Genomic DNA, 25217 nt, shown 5'->3' on the forward strand with positions numbered 1-25217 from the left:
TTCTTTTTAGATTTGTTTTACTTTTAATTGTGTGTGTGTGTGTGTGTGTGTGTGTGCATGCATGTCTGCTCGCACATGTGTGAGTGCAGATGCCAGAGGGTTCCAGAAGAGGGCATTAGATCCCTTGCTGTGGAGTTTCAAGTGGTTGTAGGCTGCCCCCTGACACGACACTGGGAACTGAACACAGGTCCTCTGCAAGAGCAGTATGCACTCTTAACTACTGAGCCATCTCTGCAGCCCCAATTCTGAAGATAATTATTCTAAATATTTTGTTAGCTCACTCACTCAACTAGTTTGAGAATCCGTCATAGGCCAGATTGTGTTTTGTGTGAACATCTGGAAAACTACCTTAAAAAGGAGTTTATGTCACAAATTAATTAACATGAATTTAGGATAATGTTTACTATAGTAATATGTATGTGAAATTGGCATTTATACTTATGCAAATTTTTATTTTCTAAATTGTGCTTTTGTAAAAGCTCTTACTTTTTTTTATATTGAGTTGGGAATATTAATGGGTGTTTTTAGGAATGCCTTCTCTTTCAACAATGCCTTCCTTTTCTTCATGAGTTTTTTCTTTTTTGAACTAGAATCACACTACACAGCCTATGCTGACCACGACCTTACGGCCTCCTTCAGTGCTGGGTGATCGTGGGCTTAGATTACCATCATATTTGGCTTCTTCTTCCTTTTTTTTTTCAAGTTCATTTTAGATGCTATAAAGCATCTATATTCTAGAGCATATGAATGGATAAAATCTATATTCAAATCATTAAAAACTATAGATAGATTTACATATATGCTCAGTGTCTAAGTAACAATCCAGTATTTTCGTGTCTTGACATCCATGTATGAAAAGCACATGTCACTTTTAGATTATAAATGCATTCTGTAGCTTATCCTTAACTTTTCTACATATGTTTAATATGTGTGTATCTTATGCCTGAGGTGGGAAGACCTAATGGAAATGTGGGCAGCACCGTTCCATTGGTTGGGGTCCCAGGCTACATAAAAAGGAGAGAGTACCAGTGTCCAGCTCTTTCTGCTTCCCGACCGCAGACGCAATGTGACCAGTTACTTCATGCTCCTTCTCCATTGTGCTGGACTGCATCATCAAACCATGAGCCAAAATTAGCTCTTCTTCCCGAAGTGCTTTGTCTGGCACTTTGTCCCCAGGGTGCAAACGACAACTAAGACAAGCACCTGCTATTTCAAGCAGTTGGAACCCATCAATACAGAGGCAGGACCCACCACTGTACAAGGGCTTTGTCTCTCTGTCTCCGAAGGGCTCACATGGCCGTTAGCATCCCTAGCAATAAAGCGTTTTAGCATGAAGGTATATGCGTTTTCTAGACGAGATGATATTACAAACTTAATGGTCTATGCATTCTGCAGTATTGTTATGTACGGGAAAATTTTAAGAATATGTAACTAGCTGTACTTCAGCAGTCAGTTTGTTGTGAAGGTCTGGGAATGAATCTCAATCTGGCCAAGACATGACTGAATCAGGTTACCAAAGAATTTGTTGTGCTAATTTTCTGGGAACTAGTGCAAAGCAAAGCAAACACCAACTTCATTTTATGTGGAATTCAGTGGGTGTGAGGTGGTTTGTGCTTGGGAAGGTCTGGGAGGAAATGAAAGAGTTCAGCAATTATCTTGCCCATTACAAATGAGGATTTCCTTTACTGTTAGCTTGAGGAAGGTCTAGGTAAACAGCCACCATCGTTAATAACTAGCCACAGAAACAGAACTCAAATAGTTCAAAAATACAAAGAGAACGTCAAAGGTTGGATTAAAAAAAGTACTAAAATATACATAACATAAAATTTACCACAGTAACATTTTAAACCATACAGCTGAGAGGTGTTGAGTTTACTCTAGTGTTGTTTAACTACTGACAGCATTTTCAAGAACTGCCGGTCCTCCCAAACCCTTCCTATAAACCCAAAACTAACTCTTTGTTTTCTCCCACTTCCAGCTTTTCTACCTCTTTATTAACCTTTCTCCTTTCAGTCCCCATGAATTTTCCTATTCTATATGTCACAAGTAATTGGATTTTTTTTTATAATATTTGTCCTTTGATGTCTGAGTTATTTCACTTTAACAGCACGTCTAAAGATTGTTTATATTGTAGCAGGTATCAGAATCCCTTTCTTGTGGCTGTATAATGTCCCATTATATATACCTAACATTTTTTGTTTATGTATTAATTTTCCTGATAGATACCTGGGTTGCTTCTGTCTTTTGGTTTTTAAAAATCACATTGCTATGAATATTACAAATGCCCATTTTCAGTTCACTTATAGGTATAATAGAAGTAGATTTGATGTATCATGATAATTCTCTATTTCACTCATTGAACCACTGCCAAGCTGCTTTCCACATGAACTAATCCATTTAACTCTCTCATGGAGCAAGGGTCTTGGTTTCATCGTGCCCTCACTAATGCTTACAGCTTTTGATAAGAGCCATCCTTTTGGAGGAGAGGTATCTTGTAATTTGATTTGCATTTCTGTACTGGCTGTTGTGATTGAACTTCTTCACCTATGCTTACTGGCCACTCACAGATTTTCTTTGGAGAAATATTAGCCCAGATCCAATGTTCATTCTTAACTGTCTGTGGTTCTATCATGAACATTAATCTCTTATCAAATAAATGCTTTGATAATATTTTCTAATAATCTGTGTCTCTCTACTGCTTCTCCCTTCCTCTATTTCTTTTTTCATTTTTCTTCTTCTCCACCCCCCCTTACCTCCAATCCTGCATCCTTTTTTCTTTTTTTTCCTTTTGAGTCAGGATCTCACTATGTGGTCTAAGATGGCCTTAAACTTATCATCCTCCTGTCTCAGCTTTCCAAGTGCTGGCATTACAGACATGTGTCATTGTGTCCAGCTCACTCTTCTGATAGTGTCATTTGAAACAAAAAATTTTAATTTAGAGAAAGTTCAATTTGTCTATTTTTTTCCTTGGTGTCACAGCCAGTAAGTCATTATCAAATCTAATGTCATGAAGATTTTACCTGACTCTTGTGAGGCTTCCTTGGCCTTAGCACTTATATGCAGGTCTTTGATTCATGTGGGGTTTAAACCAAGTGTCCTTCTACATGGGGGTATCTAGTTTCTCCAGCATTTCCTGTTGAACACACTATTGCTTCCTCATTAAATGGTCTTGGTATCTTGTCAAAAGTCAACTGTCGCCGGGCGGTGGTGGCGCACGCCTTTAATCCCAGCACTCGGGAGGCAGAGCCAGGCGGATCTCTGTGAGTTCGAGGCCAGCCTGGTCTCCAAAGCGAGTTCCAGGAGAGGCGCAAAGCTACACAGAGAAACCCTGTCTCGAAAAAACCAAAAAAAAAAAAAAAAAAAAAAAAAAGTCAACTGTCTACACATGTTGGAATTTCTAGCTAGGCTCTGTGTTGTAGTCCACAGACCTATAAATTCATCTTAGGTCAGTACCACATTGTTAATATTACTGAATTGTGGGTTTGTAGTAAAATTTGAAATCAGAAAGTATGAGTCCTCTAATTTCTTTCAAAATTGTTTTGGCTGTGTGTAATCTTTTGAGAGTCCATGTAGACTTTAGGATAGGGTTCCCTATATCTGAAGTAAAGCATTGAGATTTTGATAAGGATTGCCTGAATCTGCCTATTTCCTCAAGTACTCTCACTCTCTTCTAAATATTTAGTCTTCCATTCCATGACCTGAGGCAATCTTTCAATTTACTTAGTTCTTTAATTTCTTTTAGCCATGTTTTATATTTTTCAGGATAAATTTTTTGAGGTTAAATTTACTCCTAAGTATTTTATTCTTTATATGTTGTCTTACTTTTTATTGCTATGCTAAGACACCATGAGCAAGGAAACTAGAAATGTGTATTGGGCTTGTAGCTTTATAGGGTGAGTCCATAACCATCATGGTGGAGAGCATGGCAGCAGGTAGGCAGGCAGGCATGGCACTGGAGCAGTAGCTAAGAGCTTAAAGCTGACCCACAAGCATGAGGCAGAGAGTGAGCTACCTGGGAATGTCACAGATGTTTGCAACCTCAAAGCTCATCCCAGTGACTTATTTCCTCTAATGAGGTCACACCTTCTAATCCTTCCCAAACAGTTCCACTAACTGAAGACTAAGCATTCAAATATATGAGACCAGGGAGCTCACCTGGTCTCATATATTTGAGATATATATATATATATATATATATATATATATATATATATATATATATATATATATATATAAAAGCTCCCTGAGAGGTGAGTGATGAGGAGTGACATGTGAGGGATGGAGGATGGAAGCCTCCAGAAGTGAAGGGTTGAAATTCACCAACATTCACCAACTTTTTAATCAAGTCCTTTTTTTAATTAAAATTTTTTAAATTCATTTTTACATGCCAATCACAGATCCCCCTCTTATCCCTCCTCCAGCTCCCCCACAGCCTCCCTTCCCCCACCTCCCATCCCCTCCCCCAAAAGGGTAAGATCTCCCATGGGGAGTAAGTAAGCCTAGTACATTCCGTTGAGGCAGGTCCAAGCCCCTCCCCTGCATCAAGGCTGTTCAAGGCATCCCACCATAGGTAATCGGCTGCAGAAAGCCCACTCATGCACCAGGGATAGATCCTGATCTCACTGCCAGGGGCCCCTCAAACAGACCAAGCTACACAACTGTCTTCTGTATGCAGAGGGCCTAGTCTGGTCTCATGCAGGTTCTACAGTTGTCAGTCTAAAGTTCGTTGAGTTCCTACAAGCTTGGTTATCTCTGTAGATTTCCCCATCGTGATCTTGACCTCCCTTGCTCATATAATCCCTCTTCCCTCTCTTCCACTGGACTTCCAAGAGTTCGGCCTGGTGCTTGGTTGTGGATTTCTGCATCTGCTTCCATCAGTTATTGGATGAAGGCTCTATGATGAACGGGTATTCACCAATCTGATTACCAGGGTAGGCAGCTCAGGTACCCTCTCCACTATTGCTAGTAGTCAGATCTGGGGTCATCCTTAGGGACTCCTGGGAATTTCCCTAGCACCAGGTTTCTCCCTTACCCCACAATGTCTCCCTCTATCAAGATATCTCTTTCATTGCTCTCCCACTTCATTTCTCCCCCAGCTTGACCATGCTGTCCCTTATGTTCTCATCCCTCACCCTCTCTCCTTTATGCCCCGCCCCCCTCCAGTTTACTCATGGAGATCTCACCTGTTTTCCCTTCCCAAGGTGATCTATTCATCTCTGTCCCTCTAGGGCCCTCTTTGTTTCCTAGCTTCTCTGGAGTTGTGGGTTGTAGTCTGCTTGGTCAAGTTTTTACTTGAATGCTTTTTTGAAGAGACACCAGGAGTGCAAGTGTGTTACTTTGAACAGTCCCTGGCAATACAAAGATTATTTTAAGAACAGTCCAATGGAAATTCCTACTCTGCCATCACCTGAAACCATGGATTTGAGCAGACTTGGTAACTAACCTCTTCTAACCTGATAAATCTTCATTCCAATAAGATAAAGATTATGGAGACAACCCTTTTGTGGGACAGTGGGCTTCACTTTATTTCAAATCCATGGGTCTTATTACTGAATCTGATTGTCATTCACAAAAATGCATGTATGACATATTTGAATAATAAAACCATTGTGGGAGCCCACAGAGGTTTCTAGTGAGATCTGAGCTTGCTTTACCCAGCAGGGCTGCATACAGGGATACGGGGATGGATTGACCACATGTGTAGTTACCAGGTGTTTGGAAGGGTCTGCACTTGGCTGTGCTAGGGGGAGGTCATTTGCTCCACCCCTTGGCATTCCTTTAAAAAACCCTGTAGAAGAGACAGAAGGGGCTGGTGGATTAGTATTCAGGCCCTCCTGAGGCTATCCTGTGTTTCTATCTGTTTCTCTCCTCTCTATATTTCTATCTAAATCTCTTATCCCTCTCTCCTCAAGAGTACCCTGGAGAAAAAGGTGGAGGCTGGTCCATCACAAACCATGAATATAAGGATGTCTATAATAATGAAATTATATTTCCCTCTGAAATTAACATAAATCTAAATTAGGCAAGACTCTTTGGATGGCTTGCATTTAAAAAAAACCTAAATAACTCAATGAAAACATTTTTGTGGAGTAGGCATGGTGGAACACACCTATCATCCTAGCATTCAGGAAGCTGAAACAGGAGGATCAAGAGTTCAAGGCCAGTGTGACCTAGAAAGCAAGAATGTGTTTCAGTTTTCTTCTGGTAAGTCAGTTAAGCACTGTTTGAAAATGAAACATTTGTGTGTCACCAATTTTGGAAGAAATTTGTCAGTTAAATCTTGGCAGAATGAAAAAGAGTGGTAGATTCCCCTCTCTACATCTTCTCCCAGAATCCTCCTCAATGTCATTTTTTTTTTAAAGAAAATTAATGAGAGAAATCACAGCTTTTATTAGGAAATTAAGTGTGTAACTTTGCCCCAGAGCTGGTGGAGCTTACAGTTTTTCATAGATAACTTATTTAACATTTCTAAATCTCCAGTCTTCTAGAAGCGTCTTTTTGAAACACTGACATTTCCCGTACTCCAATTTCAGGTCTTTCCCGGCTATCTAATCTCTAGTATCCATTTCAAAATATTCTTAATTCTTGTTGTATTTCTGGGGAAAAAGTCCATGTTTGGGTGGGTAGGTGTGGTGCTTAGTGAGTGACCCTATAACAGAATTCCACTTTCATTAAAGCAGTACATATCTTTTGGCCTCAAACCAAGTTTTCGTTTGCAAATAAGAGGTCTTCCCTTTTCAAACCCCAGAGGACTGTGATGGTTGAGGCCGGGCCACAGGCTGATTGCAAAACTTTTGCCATTGTTTCCTCCAGCTTTCTAGAGAAAGGCTTCTAGAACTTTTTCTCTTTTGGCCTCACTGAGATTGTGTCTTAGAAGGTCTCTTTGATTTTCCTTCTAGCAACAGGAGCAAAGTTCTTTGTGAGCCATACCTTTGATCCTTTCTAAGGTGTGTGTGTGTGTGTGTGTGTGTGTGTGTGTGTGTGTGTGTGTGAGAGAGAGAGAGAGAGAGAGAGAGAGAGAGAGAGAGAGAGAGAGAGAGAGAGAGAGAGCGCTCTATGCCTGGAATACAGAGGATTGGGGTGGCAGGGGTCAGCTTTGCACCTTCAGGAAATGTTTCTGTCCTTTGCAGAGTCCACCGTTTCTGACTTTAGAATTGAGGCTGCATGCTATGGGAGCCTCCACAGCTGCCTCCGGGAGACTGAATTTCCCCACCCAGGGAATGGCCTCCTACTGGTCACCGCCCAGCACTTGTGGAGCACTCCGCATGCTCAGCTGGGCTGCCTCTCCCTCCCACAGACCAGGCCTGGCTCCTCACTTCTCCCCACATCCTGCGCTCACTCCTCTCTCTCCTACACGTGTGCCTCTCTCCCCTTCCCCCTGTGCCTGAGCTTACGAAGCAAAGTTGTAACTTTGAATTCCTGTTTTTCTAACCGCCCCCATGTGACAGGATATCTCTCAAGTGGAGGGTTTTCCTAAATTCAGGAGTCCTATAAAAGGGACAGCTTCCCCTGCCCTCCTTTTCAGCTGGGACTAGGCAGAGGGGCAACCCGGAGACCCGGCTGTATTCTTTCTTTTTTCCTCTCCCCTCCCTTCCATCAGTGGAAGACAAGGGTACAGGCTGGGCCATGAGGCTTCCCCTACTCCTGGCGTTTATCTCGGTCATCCCGCTCACTGTTCAGCTATTGGGTAAGTCTGTTCTGAGGGCTTTGCACACCTTTTTGTTTGGAGTTGATGCTTAGAGTCCTGTGCACATCTGGAGGAGGAGTGGAGCACACCATACTTGCGGTTTTACCTGCCCCCTGCCCCGCAACCCCCGGCAGCCAGTGTGGGAGTCAAGCTGGAGACCAGCAATGCTGCTGCCCTCCAGTGTTAGGAGTTGTCCAGACTGAAGCCCCCCAGCACCTCTGTCCTGTGGGTATCTCTCAGGTCTTTTTATTTCTGTCTGGTTTGTGCAACAGCTTCTTGTTTTGTGGTTTGTTTGTGTTTTCAATTGATACCATTGCCATCCCATGCCCTGCAATGCCCTCTGAGCATCTCTGGCAGGAAAAGAAGAAGTTGTTCCCCCTCATCCTTGATACAAAAGGATGAGGAGGGGGAATTGCCCTTGAGGGGGGGACTCTGTAATTCTCACAATCGGCTTTTCCCGTGAACCTTGCCATTCATAACTTTTTAAAAGTTTATTAATTAATTAATTTCTCATCTCGATTGCAGCCTCCTCCCCTCTCCCCCACCTCCTGCCCTCCTAACCCACCTCCTCCATATTTGCTCAGAAAGGGACAGGCCTTCTTCTCAAATCATGCTGAGTGAGGTAACCCAGACCCAGAAAGACAAACAACATAGCATGCACTCATTCATAAGTAGTTATTAACAGTAAAGTAAAGGATAACCATGCCCTAGTCCACAGACATAGAGAGGCTAGGTAACAAGGAAGGCCCTAAGGGGGATGCATGGATCTTCATTCAAAACCTTTATTGCTAGAACGTCCATCCTGATCTGTATCCAGAACTGTTCAGACTCTCTCAGAAGTGGATGTGTTTGATGGTAAAGATGATGGTCGATGTGTCCTTAGGGATGACCAGGGCTTCGGAGCTGCTCAAAGGCATTGCCGAGTTGGCACTTCTCCGGACGGAAGCATCAGAACGAGAGGGCCTGGGGGAATTTTCACTCCCAGGTCTATTTTGAGACTATTTTGGCTTCTTATCGCCCTTCATTTCCACTAGACAACTAATGCCTGCTGGACACAGTTTGTACCCTTGGTCTTAGCCCATGTCCTGCTGTGACAGCTGATGCAGGAAGTTCTCTAGAGAGCTGTTTGATAAAATTTTCTTCAATTTTCTGAGGAATGTTTCCCTTCTTGAGACAGCAGAATGCCTCCCTAATGCCTTTCTCTTTGTGGGCACAGAGACTGGGACAGAGTGTGAGGTCCTGCGGGTTCCTCTGGGCACAGAGACTGGGACAGAGTGTGAGGTCCTGCAAATCTCTTGGAGCACAGATACTGGGACACAGAGAACGAGGTCCTGTAGGTCTTTTGGGGCACAGATACTGGGACAGAGTGTCCTGCAGGTCTCTTTGCAGGCATAGATATGGGAACATGGAGTGTGAGGTCCTGCAGGTCTCTCTAGAGAATAAAAAAAGAAACAAAAAGTGGGGCCACCAGAGTCCCTTCCAGATCCAGATATTTTTGTGTTACACCTTAGCCTGTGATTTTCAGCCCCTCACTGTATTCTGCTGTAGAGCCATGCCCCCAGCCTCTTTTTACTATTCATTTATTTATTTCAGAAGAGTTTTATTATACTTATATTTATTGAGCGTGCCATAGAATTCATGTGGAGGTCAGAAGACATTCCACTATGTGGGTCCCAGGTATCAAATCCAAGTTGTCAGGCCTGGCAGCAAACACCTTGACCCTGCTGAGCCATCCCTGGCCTAGGAGCCTGCTAGGCTTCCTTTATTTTCTTGTGGTCCTATAGCCCAAGACCCGAAGGGTAAAATCAGAACACTCGCTTAGTTGGCAGCTAATTAAAGGACACCTGAGTTCTCAGGACCCCCTTTCCTAGTTTCCCATCAACTCACAGAACCCTTAGGATGATCTCCTTGCCACCTGATGACACAGAACTTTTTCTGCACCCCCAAGAGAGCATCCACCCCACCCCAGTACTACTTTATCCATCTGTGTCTGGATGCCACTGATGGGCTCGCTATGCCTGGGGAGTCTAGGGAGGTTAACAGAGGACCCCCCTTGTCCTCCTTGCTCTGCTGGCTTGCCTGCTGCCTCTCAAGCATTATTGCCAGTGTTTGTATGTGGGGGGTCCTGATCAGAGTGGAGACATTGTGAGAGGTGTTGGAAACTGAATTTGGACTAGGCAGAGAAATGCAGTTTGGTAGGTTTGGCTCATGGACAATGGTGTGCTGGTAAACTGAATACCTTGTTTGTAAGCAAAAATAAACATAGAACACTAACTGATCCGTGGCATTTGCTGATCCTCCCCCATCCCCACTACGAGTTAATAATCCCACCATGGATCATTTCCAACTACCGCCCTGAGGCCATCGAAGCAGAACTAGGAAGAGAAGCAAGCAACAGATTCTAGCTGGCTGGTGCCACAAGGCAACAGGGCAACTTCCCAGATCTCAGGACACAGCAAAGCGGAGTGTCACATGATGGGAAGCCCAAGCTATAAAAATGGGAGGAAGTCATGGTATGAGAGAAAAGCCTTAGGATCATGAGTCATTCATTAGCACAAGTGCTACCTTGGAAACGATGCATTCTGATGATGGCGACAGGCGTGGGCAGTCAAATGCCCAGAAGGCCACTGTTTAGCAGGTAGAAGTCAACCCAGGATGTCATTCACTTTCAACTCTTGCTCTTCCAGCTCCCTTGATTTCTTGCCATCATATAAAGCCAAGTGAGCGAGTTAGATCATCCCTGCTGGAACATATGGGGAGCGTGAAGTAGATGGGAAGCGGCTCAGTTGTGATTCTGACACTGACGTCATGCAGGAGCATTTGCCCTCGTGTGTGTCCTGTTTCGCTGTCTTCATCTAAGGCCAGGAAAAGAATTACTCTAATTGTCATGTTGTGATTGCAGTATCCACTCTCACAGTCGTCCTTGAAAACTTTGATTTCACTTTAAATACATCCTTACGACATGGATGCTTAAGCTTATTTATTTTCTTGAGTTCAGTTTAGTGAAAACATTCTCCAGGTTTCTATTTGTTTGCTACTGTGATCTTTTCCACAGATTCCCCAAACTTCCTGTTTGAGAGCCCATTTTCTCTTATCCTTGGAATAGATACCTAGGTTAGATTGATATTAGTTAAGCATATTTTTTATTACGTTTTAATTTATTATGTCTGTCGTGTGTGGACCTGGTCTTGCCATGGCATTTATGTGAAGGTCAGAAGACAACTTTCAGGATTTGGTTCATTCCTATCACCCTGGGGTCCTGGTGATCAAACTTAGGCTTGGTAGATCAGGCTTGGTAGAAAGTGTTTTCACCCACTGAGCTATCTGGTCAGTCCCATAACTTTAAATTTTTATCAATAGGTATTAAATATATAGACACAAACATAATATTATAATAGCACCATATATAACATTTTGTATATAGTTATATATAACTATATGTATAATATACATAGTTTAATTATATATATAGTTTAACTATATGTATATAGCTTGTATAGTTATAGATATAAAACTATAGAAAACATAACACACACACACACATATGCACACAACTAATGGAGCTAAAACACAGCATAGAGCTGGAGGCCATATTTTCACATAGAGCAGAAAGGAAAGTGACAGCATGTTTTACTACCTGGAAAACAGCCTGGCTTTGAAGAGTAAGTGGGTTTCAGAGGTCAGTGAGCCAGTCACACTCAGCTACTGAGTACGGCTTTCTGGCATTGAGGCTGAGAGGGGACGTCAGTGACCAGCTGGCCTGTTTTAATCAGGAAAGACATGTGGGATTCAAAACAACAGTACATTAAAAGGTGGTCTTAGATATTCGGATTTACATCAACTTTTTTTTCTTTTCAAGAGGGGAGAAGGGAATCAATATTTACTAAGTTTTCTTTAGGAAGAAAGACACTGTGGGTGCTTTACCGTGCAGCCTGTCAGTGAGAGGTTCCCAGGGACGCCATCAGAGAGTATTAATCCCAGTTTATAGAGGAGGATGTTGAGGCTGAAATGATGAGTTTGACACAGGAAGTCACAGACCCTCCAACACACCCCTTGCGGACTACGTGACCTTCTTCAAATTTCTACTGTCCTTTTGCTTAGCTGCTTTATCAGCTCTTTTGTTTGTTTGTTTCTGGTTTCATCCTGTTCTGAACTGCCTTACACCCCGATCAAGCCTGTTTTCTCCACACTCCTGATGAGAATAAGGAACATGTATAGAGTCATTTCTGCATCAGTGACTGTTCTAGGTGCTTTAGACGGTCTCATTTAATTCTTGCAGACACACTAGGTACTATATGGTTCACTGTTGATTTGACAGATTGAAAGCACAGAAAACTAAGAAACTTAGCAAAGTCACACAGCCGGTGAGCAGCGAACTCTCATTTTCTGCTAGCACAGTGCTAAAGCTCTGATTATGTACTGAGTGGTGGATACCCAAGATGAGTCTGTCGGTATGACTATATGTACCAAAAAAAAACAAAACAAAACAAAACAAAACAGTATGCAGAGCCAATTTCATACCTGCTGGTGTTGGTTGTTCCTAAGCTGGGGAAGAGGCTGCTGTTGGGAAGTTGATGGGTTAGGAGACGGTGGAGTCTGAAGGGATGGTTTCGGGACACAGATGGAACAAGGGACCATCAGGCAGTGGAGAAGGCCTCCTTCCTGCAAGATGCGACTAACAGGGAAGGTATAGAACTTTCACTTTTAGGAAAGCAAGAAGGGTATTGGAAAATTTCATGCCTTCTTTTTTTTTTTCCTTTGAGCTCAGAATCAATTTTGTTAATTTATGCCTCTCCAAGTGACCACAGGGAGTGATACAAATTAGCAATCTCTGTGACTTGCTAGTGAATGAACAAAGGATCAAAGTGAAGAATAAGATAACTTGTTTTCCTTCACCCTTTCATACAACATTGTTCAGCCTCAATCATTGCCCCTCCCCCCTTTCCAGCATAGCCTTTTGTGTATTTGAGGTGCGTGGTGAGCACTTCCCACTTGGTTCTAGGGTTGGGGAGGTGGTTGGTATTGTAGGTTTAAACTTTATTTACTGGGGTTAACAGACACATGGTCTATCTTCGTCTGGATTCTTGCAGAAGATGACGTTGGATAGCTGTAGTTTTATTGGGAAGCTGTCTCAGGAAACACTGCCTGGACAAATAGGGAAGTGAGATGGGAAGGAAAAATGTGTAATTAGGCCCGTGACCACTGTGAGGAACTCAGATTTGCAGTGGAGACCTGGGTGGCACTGTAACAGGATCCCCACTGTCCTCCAGAATCCACAGCAACAAGGTATCTATGCCTTCCCACAAGTCAGGGGATACACTCCTTACAGCGGATGTGAATTCTCTGAGCCACCAAATCTGCCCTGTGTGCAGACTCTTGTCATAAAATGTCCCAGGCAGAGAGATCCTCCTGACATTTTGGGACTTGTGCCACTGTGTAGAACATGCAGAAGTTGAGAAATAAAGGATGATTCAGACAATACCTATTACAGAGTTCTTTTCTATCCTTTCTAATTCAGCTCCTCTGTCTTCCAGAAGTTATTTTCCTATGTGTTTTAGTGTCAGTATTTTACTCGACAGTATAGAAAATCTAAAAGTGTATTAGGGGAGTATAGTGTATTATATTTCTATCCCCGAATACTCTCCCTTTAGGACTGCATTTCTTTGTTGGTAGATTTTGACATTAATTACTTTGTTTCATGTTATAGAATAATTTTAAAACATGCCTAGAAGAAAACTCACACCTTATTGGATACTTAGTCTTCTGCTATGCATGTGCTTGCCCTGGAATTTAGGTTGAGGTCAGAGGACAACTTGTGGGAATCAGTTCTTTCCTTATGTCACATGGGTCCCAGGGATCAAACTCAGGTAGTCAGGCTTGGATGCAGACAACTTTACCCACTTTACTCACCCCTAGGCCCCTCTTAAGTTATTATTATTATTATTATTGTTATTGTTATTTTATCTGAGATATTGTTATTGAAACTTATCACCTGCTTTCCAAAATATATTTTTACATTTATTCATCTTTGGCCCTTGAAATAACCACAGCAGCATGTGTCCTTGGTGTGGGGAAGAAATGATGTTTTTGAATTCTTCATATTGTCACCAGTACAACACTCAGCACAGGAGATGTTTGCCAAGTACTCATGGTAAAGCAGGTATGAGATGAGAAAGGTAAAGATGAATGGAGAACCTTGTAATATTTATGTTTCTAGTCTATAAGTATTAAAGAAAATCTTAAGATATCCTGGTCTATAGTGAGATTGCAGAGAAATGACCGCAGCTGTCTGTCTGTCCCTATGTGGTCAGCTTTGTGGCATTTCTGTTACAAAAGCATAGCTTGTATGGACAAGAATAAGAATGTTTACAAATGCGTTCCACGGGTATGCTTAGAAATGGCAGTGATGCCCCAAGCTGACTTTTGGTCAAGGTCTTAAACGTCTTCTGGGAGGAAGATGTACGACTTTCTAAACCAGAGGCGTTGGACAGAGACAGTGGTGAAAGAGAAACTGTGGGCGAGCAGACCATTGGGAGAATGAAGCCTGTGTCTCTGCCAGCACCGCGTGATAACGTTGCATTTCCTGGCATTGTCCAATAGCAGCGACATCACACTTGCTCTGCTCCAACGGCAAAGGAGAAGCACAGGAAACAAGCACAGAGAAGTGTGTATTCTAGTAGCAGCTCAGCCAGCACCCTTCTCAGGAATCCAAATGCTTATAGATGTGTCTGGGGGAAGATAAGTTTGCAGGGAAGAATACTCATTTAAAATAGTCCCGTAATCATGAACCCACTGTTGAATAAATAACTTGTCTGAGTAAAAGCACTTAAGTTACAGGATTCATTCATTCAACTAAGATTTATTGAAAAATTATTTATGCTTTCTGAAGAAAGATGATAGTATTGAACCAGAGAGGCCAGGTCCTTCTCATGGAATTTATATTATAGCAAAACCAGACACAATGAGAATAAGTAAACAAGATTGGGTGGCACATGCCTGTTATCTCAGTACTTGGAAGATAGAGGCGAGAGGTTCAGGAGTTCGAGACCTGCCTCTGTGCCGTAAAGAATTCAAGGCTAGGCTGTCTCAAAAATCCCCAACCTGCACAAAGCTCACAAATAAAAGGAGAGCATATACTTTAAGATGTTTGTGGGTATCATATAGAAAAGGGAGGAGTGAAATGAGTGAGGGTGGCCAGCTCATGGAGGGACTGACGCTTAAGCTGGGACCATAAAGTAGCTAAACTAGCAACCAGCCAGGAGTGTTGAGTAACAGAAAGTGCCAGAGCTGAAGGTGGTAAGTGCAGGTGAGAGCAGAGGGTGAGGGGCCCTGGGGCTGAATGATGAGGAGTGAGAGTAAGAGGTGTCACGATCAGATGGCTCCCTGTCCAGGAAAGACAGATGCTTTCCTCCTGGGTTCAGTGGTTCCAGTCCTGAAGGGATTCTGCAGTTAGAAAACCAACATTTTAGTTAGAAACAAATTTTCCTCCCAACCCCTTAAGATAGAAAAGAAACAAAACTACTGTGATAACCAGTGAGTATTCAACCAGAACAATGCATGCAGGGCAATCCAGTGAAGAGATGGCAAGAATACACATAATCGCACTCTTCCATATGGTTCAGCGGATGGAACAACCATTATGTGGGGAAGGCTTTGCAGTACAGAGACATGTCAGGACCATCTCCTCAAAGGAAACTGGGTCATCAGGAGTTATATGTCTCCACAATTCTATTTCAAAAAGAGTTGAGAGTGGGTCAGTTCGGGCTGTCTCTCACCCATTGCCAGTAGTCTATTGTGGAGGTATCTTTGTGGATTTCTGTGGACCTCTCTAGCACTTTGCTTCTTCCTATTCTCATGTGGTCTTCATTTATCATGGTCTCTTATTTCTTGTTCTCCCTCTTTGTTCTTGATCCAGCTGGGATCTCCCGCTCCCCTAAGCTTTCTTTCCCTCGAACCTTGCCCTTCATTACCCCCACTCACGTTCAAGTTGTTCATGTAGATCTCATCCATTTCTCTGTCGTTGGGCAATCCCTGTGTCTTTCTTAGGGTCCTGTTTTCTAAGTAGCCTCCCTGGAGTTGCGAGTAGCAGTCTAGTCGTCTTTGTTTTACATTTAGTATCCTCCTATGAGTGAGTACATACCATGTTTGTCTTTCTGAGTCTGGGTTACCTCACTCAGGATGATTTTTTTTTCTAGATCCATCCATTTGCCTGCAAACCTCATGATGTCATTGTTTTTCTCTGCTGAGTAGTATTCCATTGTGTATATGTACCACATTTTATTTATCCATTCTTCAGTTGAAGGACATCTAGGTTGTTTCCAGGTTCTGGTTATTACAAACAATGCTGATATGAACATAGCTGAGCAAGTGCCCTTGTGGTATGATTGAGCATTCCTTGGGTATATGTCCAAGAGTGGTATAGCTTGACCTACTGATAGGATGGCCAAACACCCTAATTGTCGTGCTAGAAATCTCATCCAATGGCTGAGGGAACCGGATGCAGAGATCCATGGCCAGGCCCCAGGTGGAGCTCCAGGAGTCCAATTGGCGAGAAAGAAGAGGGTTTGTATGAGCGAGAATTGTTGAGACCAAGATTGGAAAAAGCACAGGGACAAATAGCCAAACGAATGGAAACACATGAACTATGAACCAATAGCTAAGGAGCCTCCAACTGGATCAGGCCCTCTGGATAAGTGAGACAGTTGATTAGCTTGAACTGTTTGGGAGGCATCCAGGCAGTGGGACTGGGACCTGTCCTCAGTGCATGAGCTGGCTGTTTGGAACCTGGGGCTTATGCAGGGACACTTAGCTCAGCCTGGGTGGTGGGGACTGGACCTGCCTGAACTGAATCTACCAGGCCGAACTCAATCCCCAGGGGAGTCTTTGCCCTGGAGAAGATGGGAATGGGGAATGGGCTGGGGGGAAGGCGGGGGGAGGGGGGGGGGTGGTGGGGTGATGGGGTGGGGGGGGTGGGGGGGGAGGAGGACAAGGGAATCCATGGCTGATATGTAAAATTAAATTAAATTATAAAATAAAAAAATAAAAAAGAAATTAAATTAAAAAAATCTGAGGTTGAAAAGAAAAAAAAATTAAAAAAAAAAAAAAAGAGTTGAGAGTGGAGCAAGACCATGATGGCGTGACACAGACTGGTGACAGTGACATTGGAGAGAAGAGAATGGAGGAGGAAATGTATGCTGCGGCTCTTCCTCGTCCACCCCTGCAGATTGCACACAGAATCTGCAGGGGTGGATGAGGGGGCGAGAGAAGGAAGGAGGAAGGGGCGAGGAGAGAGAGAGCTGGGAATCCAGGGTGACTAGTGGATTTGGTTTGTGAATCTGGGTGCATGATGATGCCTTGAGAAAGAAAAGACTGGATATTGGTTCATGCCCTGGCTGGTTTTTTTTTTTTCCTCCAAACTTGGCACAGGCTAGAATTATTTGGAAAGAGGAACTTCGACTGAGAAACTGCCTCCATCAGATTGCCCATAGGCAAGTTAGAAGGGCATTTTCTTGATTAATGATAGCTGTGAGAGGGCCCAGCTCATTGGGGTTGTACTGACCCTGGACACGGGGCCATGGGTTGTATAAAGCAGGCTGAGCAAGCCAAAGGGAGCAAGTCAGGAAGCAGTGTTCTTTCATTCCCTGGATGATGGAGTGTGGCCTAAGAGTTGAAGGCTGAGATCAACCCTTTCCTCACCAAGTTGCTTTTGGTTATGGTGTTTTACGACATCATGGAAACCAAACTAAGACACTTCATGAAAACACTACTGTGACTAGAGTGAAGTTAAGATGAAAGAAAAAAAAAGAAAAAAAAAAAAAAAAAAAAAAGATGAACTACAGATGAAAATTAGGCACATAAAAGAAAAGGCCTCTGAAAGGAGGCTGTGCTCCATCTATAGACTTTCCTGTCCTTTACCGTCAATGGATGGCTCTCTCCTGGTTTGCTTTTTCTTTTAATAAGGGTTTTTAATAAGGCCAGCCAATAGTCCAACCAAAATGGCTGAAATCTGAAGTGAAAGATAGATGTGTGATTAATGCTGAGATTACCCCCAGCCATGCTCTCAAAAGCGGAGGGCAAGACTAGCTAGGAAAACACAGGGGGAAGAACTAAGTTAAATGGAAGAGTCTCCGAGTGCTCAAATTAGAGGAGGTTAACTAGTGTGTGTGGATGATAAATGCTCATAGTGGGTTTTAAAAAGTCTTATTTCATTTTCTCCTGTGTTTTATCATGAGGAAAGCACCCTACTTGTAAAACGTTAATTTTTATTGAGGAAGAAAGTAACTCACCTTGTCACACTGACTCAGGGGCAGCAACGAAATGAGGTCAGGTGTGGGAAGGAGGTCAACACAGGTGTGGGAAGGAGGTCAACACAGGTGACCTAGTCAGGTGTGGCATATGTTGGGGACAGTTGTCAACTCCAGAGAAGCAAGTGGTAACATATGTTCTGGATCTATGCTGTGTGGAGCTTAACATATTTAAAACATATGGCACATGTAACATATTTATGACATAAAGCACCCCAGAAGAGAGTGGCAAGAATTAGGAATATGGGTGAGGAGAGGCAGGTGGTCACGTCCAGTGTGGGCATGACAGAGAGAGGAGCAAGTGTGTCAGGAGACAATGGCCTTTGAGGCCATGATTCATTACAGGCTTTAAGGCAAAGGTCCTAGACTTGACCTCAGAGTGTAGGTAGCGCTGGGGAGTTGAGAAGGGGAAACAGAAGTACTCTTTTCAAAACCCTCAGGAAATAGGGAGGGACTCTCCAGATTGTGGTGTTCCCGCTCTCTTTCCCTTCCCCTTCCACCTCCCTCCTTCCACCCCAGAATGGTTTGATTAAGAATAACTGAGATCATTTTTTTTTTTTTCAGATTCTCAGGAACCTACAACCCTACCAGCTCTTTTGGAAAAAACTGTACAAAGTAGACTGAAGAAATTTAGGAAAATGTCACAAGAAGTAGTTAGTGTACATTTCTGTCAAAAAAAATCCATCTTTTATTTTCCTTGTATATTCTTTAAAAGTAAACGGAAAAGAAAGACCTTGACATGAATTCATAGAGAGGGAAATTTGTGCTTACCAATTGTTTTTCTTGATTTTTTTTCCATCAAAGGAAGTCCCGTTTGATCAGCCATGTAAGATGAGCCAAAGCTATCCGGACTCATTTACTTCAACTACTAATTCCCTCCTCCAGTCTCTCCATCCAGCTTCCAGGAGGGAAATAAGCATCCCAAGACACAGTTACCTCGACCAGTTTCCTTGGAATTATAACTCCTCAGGGAAATGGAAGTCTGGGAACTTTTATCCTAAAACACTGCCCACATTATGTGAACATCCTTAAGCATGTTTTCTTTCATTTTTTTTCTGAACAGACACGAGGCAATTCTTAATATACAATGAAGATCACAAGCGCTGTGTGGATGCTCTAACTGCCAGCTCAGTTCAGACGTCAAGTTGCAACCCAGAAGCTGAGTCCCAGAAATTCCGATGGGTGTCGGAATCACAGGTTATGAGTGTCTCTTTCAAATTATGCTTGGGTGTGTCATCGAAAACCGACTGGGCCTCCGTCACTCTGTATGCCTGCGACTCGAAAAGCGAACTTCAGAAGTGGGAGTGCAAAAACGACACACTCTTTGGAATCAAGGGCACAGAGTTGTACTTTAACTACGGCAACAGGCAAGAAAAGAATATCAAGCTTTATAAAGGTTCCGGTTTGTGGAGCAGATGGAAGATCTACGGAACCACAGATGACTTGTGCTCGAGGGGTTATGAAGGTAAGGGCTTAGAGAGCTTCATCTTTTATCAGCTTTTATCTTTTATCATTTTATTATTTATTTTATCATTTTATTATTTTATCTTTTATCATTGTCTCCTTGTTTGACACTGAAGGAAATAAACATGCCCTAGTGTGGTCTGTTCAAAAAACAGTAAGTCATTACTTGGAGCTTTTGAATTATTCTGTGTTCTAAACAGACATGATAGGGAATAAGTGTGAGAAAATGTTCCTGGTAACCATTAGTTATAGGTAATTCATAGTAAAAATTACCTTAAATGACTTTATATTACTTATTTTTAAGCAATGAGTTATAGCTTTCGGGAGTGTTTCATTGTGACCTTTGACCAGAAGCCTCCTATTCGACACAAGAGATTGTCTCCTTAGCTCTAACCACACTTTTCCTTACCTCCAGGGTAAGGTTAAGATCTCTCTGGAGAAATGATCCCAAGAACATTTTTTACTTCAGATTTCCTGGAATGAAACTCTGAGTGTTTCTAATTTATTCTGTCACACTAGGGTATTTAGAGACAATAATTATTCTGGATTATTCAAACTGAAGAACTGGCTATGAATTAGCAGGCATATTTAGTCACCTGCCATAGAAAGAGACAGCGTGAACAGGGAGGATTATTGCTTTATTTGAAGTGCATTCTTTGAGCTACCAAAGGAGAAATAAAATCAGAGTCTTTAGTTTCCCCCGTAACACAAATCTTAAAGGGCCTTATTAATAAAAAACACGGGAGCCAGATGAATGGGTGAACGCTGAAAGATCAGAGAAACAGAACAAGCCACAGCTACCTCACCCTGCCAATTCCTCAGCTGATCTTGTTTCCTCAAACTGGAAGCCTCTGTGTCCTCATCCAGATGGATCCCAGCTGAACTGATGCTAAAAGCCTAAAAGCTTAACAAACTTAGTTCCTGGTCCTCACGCCTTATATAACTTTCTGAGATTAAAGGTGTGTGTCACCATTCCTGGTGGTTTCCAGTGTGGCATTGAACTCACAGAGATCCGGATGGATCTCTGTCTCCCAAGTGATAGGATTAAAGGTGTGTGCACCACCATTTTCTGGCCTCTATGTCTATCTAGTGGCTGTTCGGTTCTCTGACCCCAGATAAGTTTATTAGGGTGCACAATATATTGGGGGACACAATATCACCACATTCTCCCTGTCTTGGTCAAATTTCATTCACTCAGAATCAGACAGTAAAACAAGACAGTTCAAAAGAGGTTCAAACTTTTTACAAAGGCTGCTCTCTTGAGTCAGATGATGCTGCAACCCCATGTCACATTTGGATACTTGGCTATTGTGCGACGTTATCTAGAACAACGTCAAGGTCAGAGGAAGAACAGGCCTTTGGGGACAGGGGAAACTTATTCCAAAATGACTTCGTGGCAGGGGCTGCCGAGATGGGCTGAACCTCGCTTATCACAGTGATATAGCACAGGAAGCCAGTTCCTTGTAAAGGGGTTATTTGTCTGCTTTCTGTTTTCTGTCCATCTAAAGAGAAGATAAGAGTAGAAATTGAAGTTGCCCAGGGTCGAGTTCAGAAAAGAGTTATTTCTGGGGATTTATTGAACATGATATAAACTTAGAAATTCCAAGAGAGGCAACCCAAGTAACAGCACCTACCAGGAGAAACGCAATAGAAAACTCAAAGGGCAAGACAGGCTTACTCAAACTCGATTGTGTCCAATTCAAAGAAGGGGACAATTATCAAGTTGAGGGATTCAATTTGAGGATAATAGTGTTAGAGGTCATCTCTTTTAACTTATTATTTACTTCTTTTTTCACAGTTCTAGGGTTAAATGTAAGGCTGCACACATTCTGGGCATGTGCTCTCCTGCTGAGCTCTGTCCTCAGTCGTTTTAGGTTTTGCTTTTTATTTTGAGGTAGGGTCTCACTAGGTTGCCCAGGCTGGCCTCAAGCTCACTAGGTCACCCAGGCCAAAACTTACTTTGCTGCCCAGGTAACATTAAACTTGAAGTCTTCTTGCCTTAGTCTCCTGAGTAGCTGGAATTACAGGTCTGTACCACCAGGCCTAACTTATTTTATTTAAAAATACAGTAGTAGGTCCCCATCTTTCTGTTCTGCCATTTGCTTGAGACAAATGTGCATAGTACTTAGGGTAGTGACCGTCACACTTCAATGCATTTAAGAAACATCCGGTAAACTTGTAAAAATGTGCAGATTGCAAGCTCTGTCCCCCACTCAGATTCTGAATTAGTACGTGAGGATGACACAAGAGTCTGAATTATTTTTATGAAGAATTGGGTCATAGTTTTGAAGATGACCCACCGGTTACCTTTTGCAAACACTTTGATGATCTTTCAATATGTAAAATTATCTTGCTGAATAGCCTAGGCCCTCAAAATGATTTTAATTTAGAAACAATTCAAGTGTGTGTGTGTGTGTGTGTGTGTGTGTGTGTGTGTGTGTGTGTATGTGAGAGAGAGAGAGAGACAGAGAGAGAGAGACAGAGACAGAGAGAGAGACAGAGACAGAGAGAACCCCTGCATGAGTATGAGTGCAGTATCTGTCATGAAGACATGTCTGATCCCCTGATCCCATGGACTTGGAGTTAGAGACAGTTGTGGGCCACACCTGACATGAGTTTTTGAATCCTCTACAGGAACACTACCTGCTCTTAACTGCTGAACCATCTTTCCAGCCCCAGAGTAACCTTTAAATTCATTTAGTGATATATAGGCTAGAACTGAAGACACCTCATTGGAAAACTGGTTGATAGTAGAGATTATTTTTAGAAAAAATAGTACCAGAATTGTAGACTTGGATGATTTAAAGGGTTATCTGGAAGTCTGAGCTCTAAAAGGAATACTAATTTGATGGCAGTTTTGTGCTCTTTTTTTTTTTTTTTAAAGAGGTGGGCAGGGTGGAGTTTGGTTCTTTGGACCTCTTCTGTGCCTATTTTTGAATGAACATCTTTGGAAGAGCCCCCTCTGATTGGCATCTATAAATCCAGTAGGAGAATGTATTCTCTGACTTACTGAAGGGTGCACTGGTGCTGTGGTTCCCATGGACTTTCTTTATGGGAAGGGGCAGGCATCCTTGGCATGGAGAGTTGGCCCAGTTCTTACCGAATCTTGCATGTTCCTTATACGAATGTATGATGTGAAGATTGGCCCTGGGGCTGGAAAGACGGCTCAGTGGTCAAGACACTTGCTGCCAAGCCCACTGACCTGAGTTCAGTTCCTGAAATCCACACAGTGGAAGCAGAGAGCCTACCCCACCAGTTTCCTCTCACTTCCTCATGTGTACCCTGACATAATGCTCTTTACCTTACAAAAAAACAGAACAAGATAAAAAGATTCGACCGATATCTTAGCAGAACTAAAGCTAGAGTAGCATATTTTTTTTTTTCTTTTTCGAGACAAGGTTTCTCTGTGTAGCTTTGTGGTTTTCTTGGAACTCACTTTGTAGACCAGCCTGGCCTCGAACTTTCAGAGATCCACCTGCCTCTGCCTCCCAAATGCCAGGATTAAAGGCGTGCACCACCACTGCCTGGCTAGAATAGCATTTTGAAGTAATCTTCGATTAATTGAAAACAAATCCAGATGAAATAAGTGTAATGGGTAAAAGGGAAAAAAAACAGCAAAGAAGTGGTTGGGAATGATGGTGGCACATGCCTGTAATCTCAGCATGCAGGAAACTGAGACAAGAGGATTAAGTCTGAGGCCACTGTAGGCTAAAAAGTAAGTCTCTGTCTCAAAATAAATAAATTTCATAATTAAAGAAGAAAGGTATGGACAGTAAATACTGTCTAAGGGTTTTGAGTGGCTTCTTTTTAGGACATGGATTAGAGAACTCTGCTGATCCTACCCAACCTCCCCCGACCTCCCCCGCTACACACACACACACACACACACACACACACACACACACACACACACAGAGTCACTGTTGAGAGATTACTTAGAGGCTGACTTGCTTAGAAGTAGTGGGAGGGGATCTGAACATCACCTGTGGTTTGACTTCATTGCTTTTTTTTGTACACATCACACGTGTGTGTGTGTGTGTGTGTGTGTGTGTGTGTGTGTGTGTGGTATTCATGTTTATATGTGTGTGGATAAACATGTGGTTGTGGATGTGTGTGCACATGAGTCAGAGGTTGATGTTGATTTTTTTCTTCCATCACTCTCTACTTTATACACTGAGTCAATCTCTCACTTGAACCTGGAGCTCACTGATTTGGTGAGTTTAGTTAGCTAGTTTGCTGGGGGTGGGGGAAGATCTGGCTCCATTTTCACACTTACATGGGTCCTGAGGATCCAAACTCTGACCCTCAATTGTAGCAAGTTTCATAGCTTTAAGGTTGTTTCCAACCTAAAGAGTTACTGAGACTATAATTCTACCCAAGAGGAAGGATAGCATCCGCCTGCCTTGGAGGAAAGGCAGAAGTTAAAGCTGGTGTCCTAAGGGCTTATTGCCATTGCTTCTTCAGTAGAAGGGACATAGTCCATTCCAAAAGGTGGTTGGAAAGGGGTGGTACTAGGATTGTTCCTAAGTGCATGCTGCAAGTGGTGCCAAGCAAAAGACTGTGTAGAGGCAGCGGGGACGAGGGTCCACAGGGTAGAAGAGTGAGACCGACTCCGACTCCAGGATGCTTTGTGAAGTCGGCATACAGACATGTGTCACTCTCATTCAAACCCTTTATGTCCCTACAGCCATGTACTCCTTCCTGGGCAATGCAAATGGAGCCATCTGTGCATTTCTGTTCAAGTTTGAAAACAAGTGGTGGGCATACAGACATGTGTCACTCTTATTCAAACCCTTTATGTCCCTACAGCCATGTACTCCTTACTGGGCAATGCAAATGGAGCCATCTGTGCATTTCCGTTCAAGTTTGAAAACAAGTGGTACGCAGACTGCACCAGCGCTGGGCGCTCAGATGGATGGCTCTGGTGTGGAACCACCACTGACTATGACGCTGACAAGCTGTTTGGATTTTGTCCATTGCAATGTAAGTAACTGGTCAAGATTTGCTTGGCACATTCACCATGACAACAAGGTGGTAGTACCTCGGCTTTACGTAGAACATGGTCCCCCAATTTTTTCATGCTTATTATTCCAGAGTATTCCACTCTAACCCTTTACAGATGCCATAGCTCCCCTTCTGGACCTATGAGTCATTGTGGCTGAAGACCATTATTTGTGTTTAGATTTGGGGAGGAAGAGCAGACAGCACTCCCATTGTCCCGACATTCCTTGTATGGAATAACCCCCGATCTTGTACTTTTCTTTGTTTCTTAATTTTTTCCTTCCTTCCTTCCTTCCTTCCTTCCTCCCTCCCTCCCTCCCTCCCTCCCTCCCTCCCTCCCTCCCTCCCTCTCTCTCTCTCTCTTTCTTTCTTTCTTTCTTTCTTTCTTTCTTTCTTTCTTTCTTTCTTTCTTTCTTTCTTTCTCAGTCTCTCTCCTTCTCCAGCTGTCTTTCTGCTAAGAGTTGAACCTAACCTTGCACATTCTAAGCAAGCACTCTACCATTGAGCTATACACACTGGCCCTATCAGTTATTTGTTGAGACTTTAGGGCAAATTATACTGTGTATAAATTTGTATATATATATATATATATATATATATATATATATATATATATATATATATATATATATACATACATATATATATACACACACACACACACAAAATTATATATACTTAATGATGGAGGTAGGCATCTTCTTCTCCTAAACCCCAAATGCTTTAGCTTTATAAAACATATGTTGAAACCAGAATTTAAA

General features: G+C 42.7%; 1 protein-coding gene across 1 annotated transcript in view; it reads left to right on the forward strand.

Moving 5' to 3' along the window:
* The first annotated feature begins 7400 nt into the window (after nt 1-7400).
* Mrc1 (mannose receptor C-type 1) overlaps nt 7401-25217 on the forward strand; it is a 90927-nt gene continuing 73110 nt past the window's right edge. The window contains exons 1-3 of the mRNA XM_059263614.1: nt 7401-7687; nt 19055-19456; nt 24265-24438. Of these exons, the coding sequence (XP_059119597.1) occupies nt 7627-7687; nt 19055-19456; nt 24265-24438 (637 nt within the window). The 5' untranslated portion in view covers nt 7401-7626. The remainder of the gene's footprint in view (nt 7688-19054; nt 19457-24264; nt 24439-25217) is intronic.

The sequence above is a fragment of the Peromyscus eremicus genome, chromosome 5 (genome assembly GCF_949786415.1).
Source record: "Peromyscus eremicus chromosome 5, PerEre_H2_v1, whole genome shotgun sequence".
NCBI lineage: Eukaryota > Metazoa > Chordata > Mammalia > Rodentia > Cricetidae > Peromyscus > Peromyscus eremicus.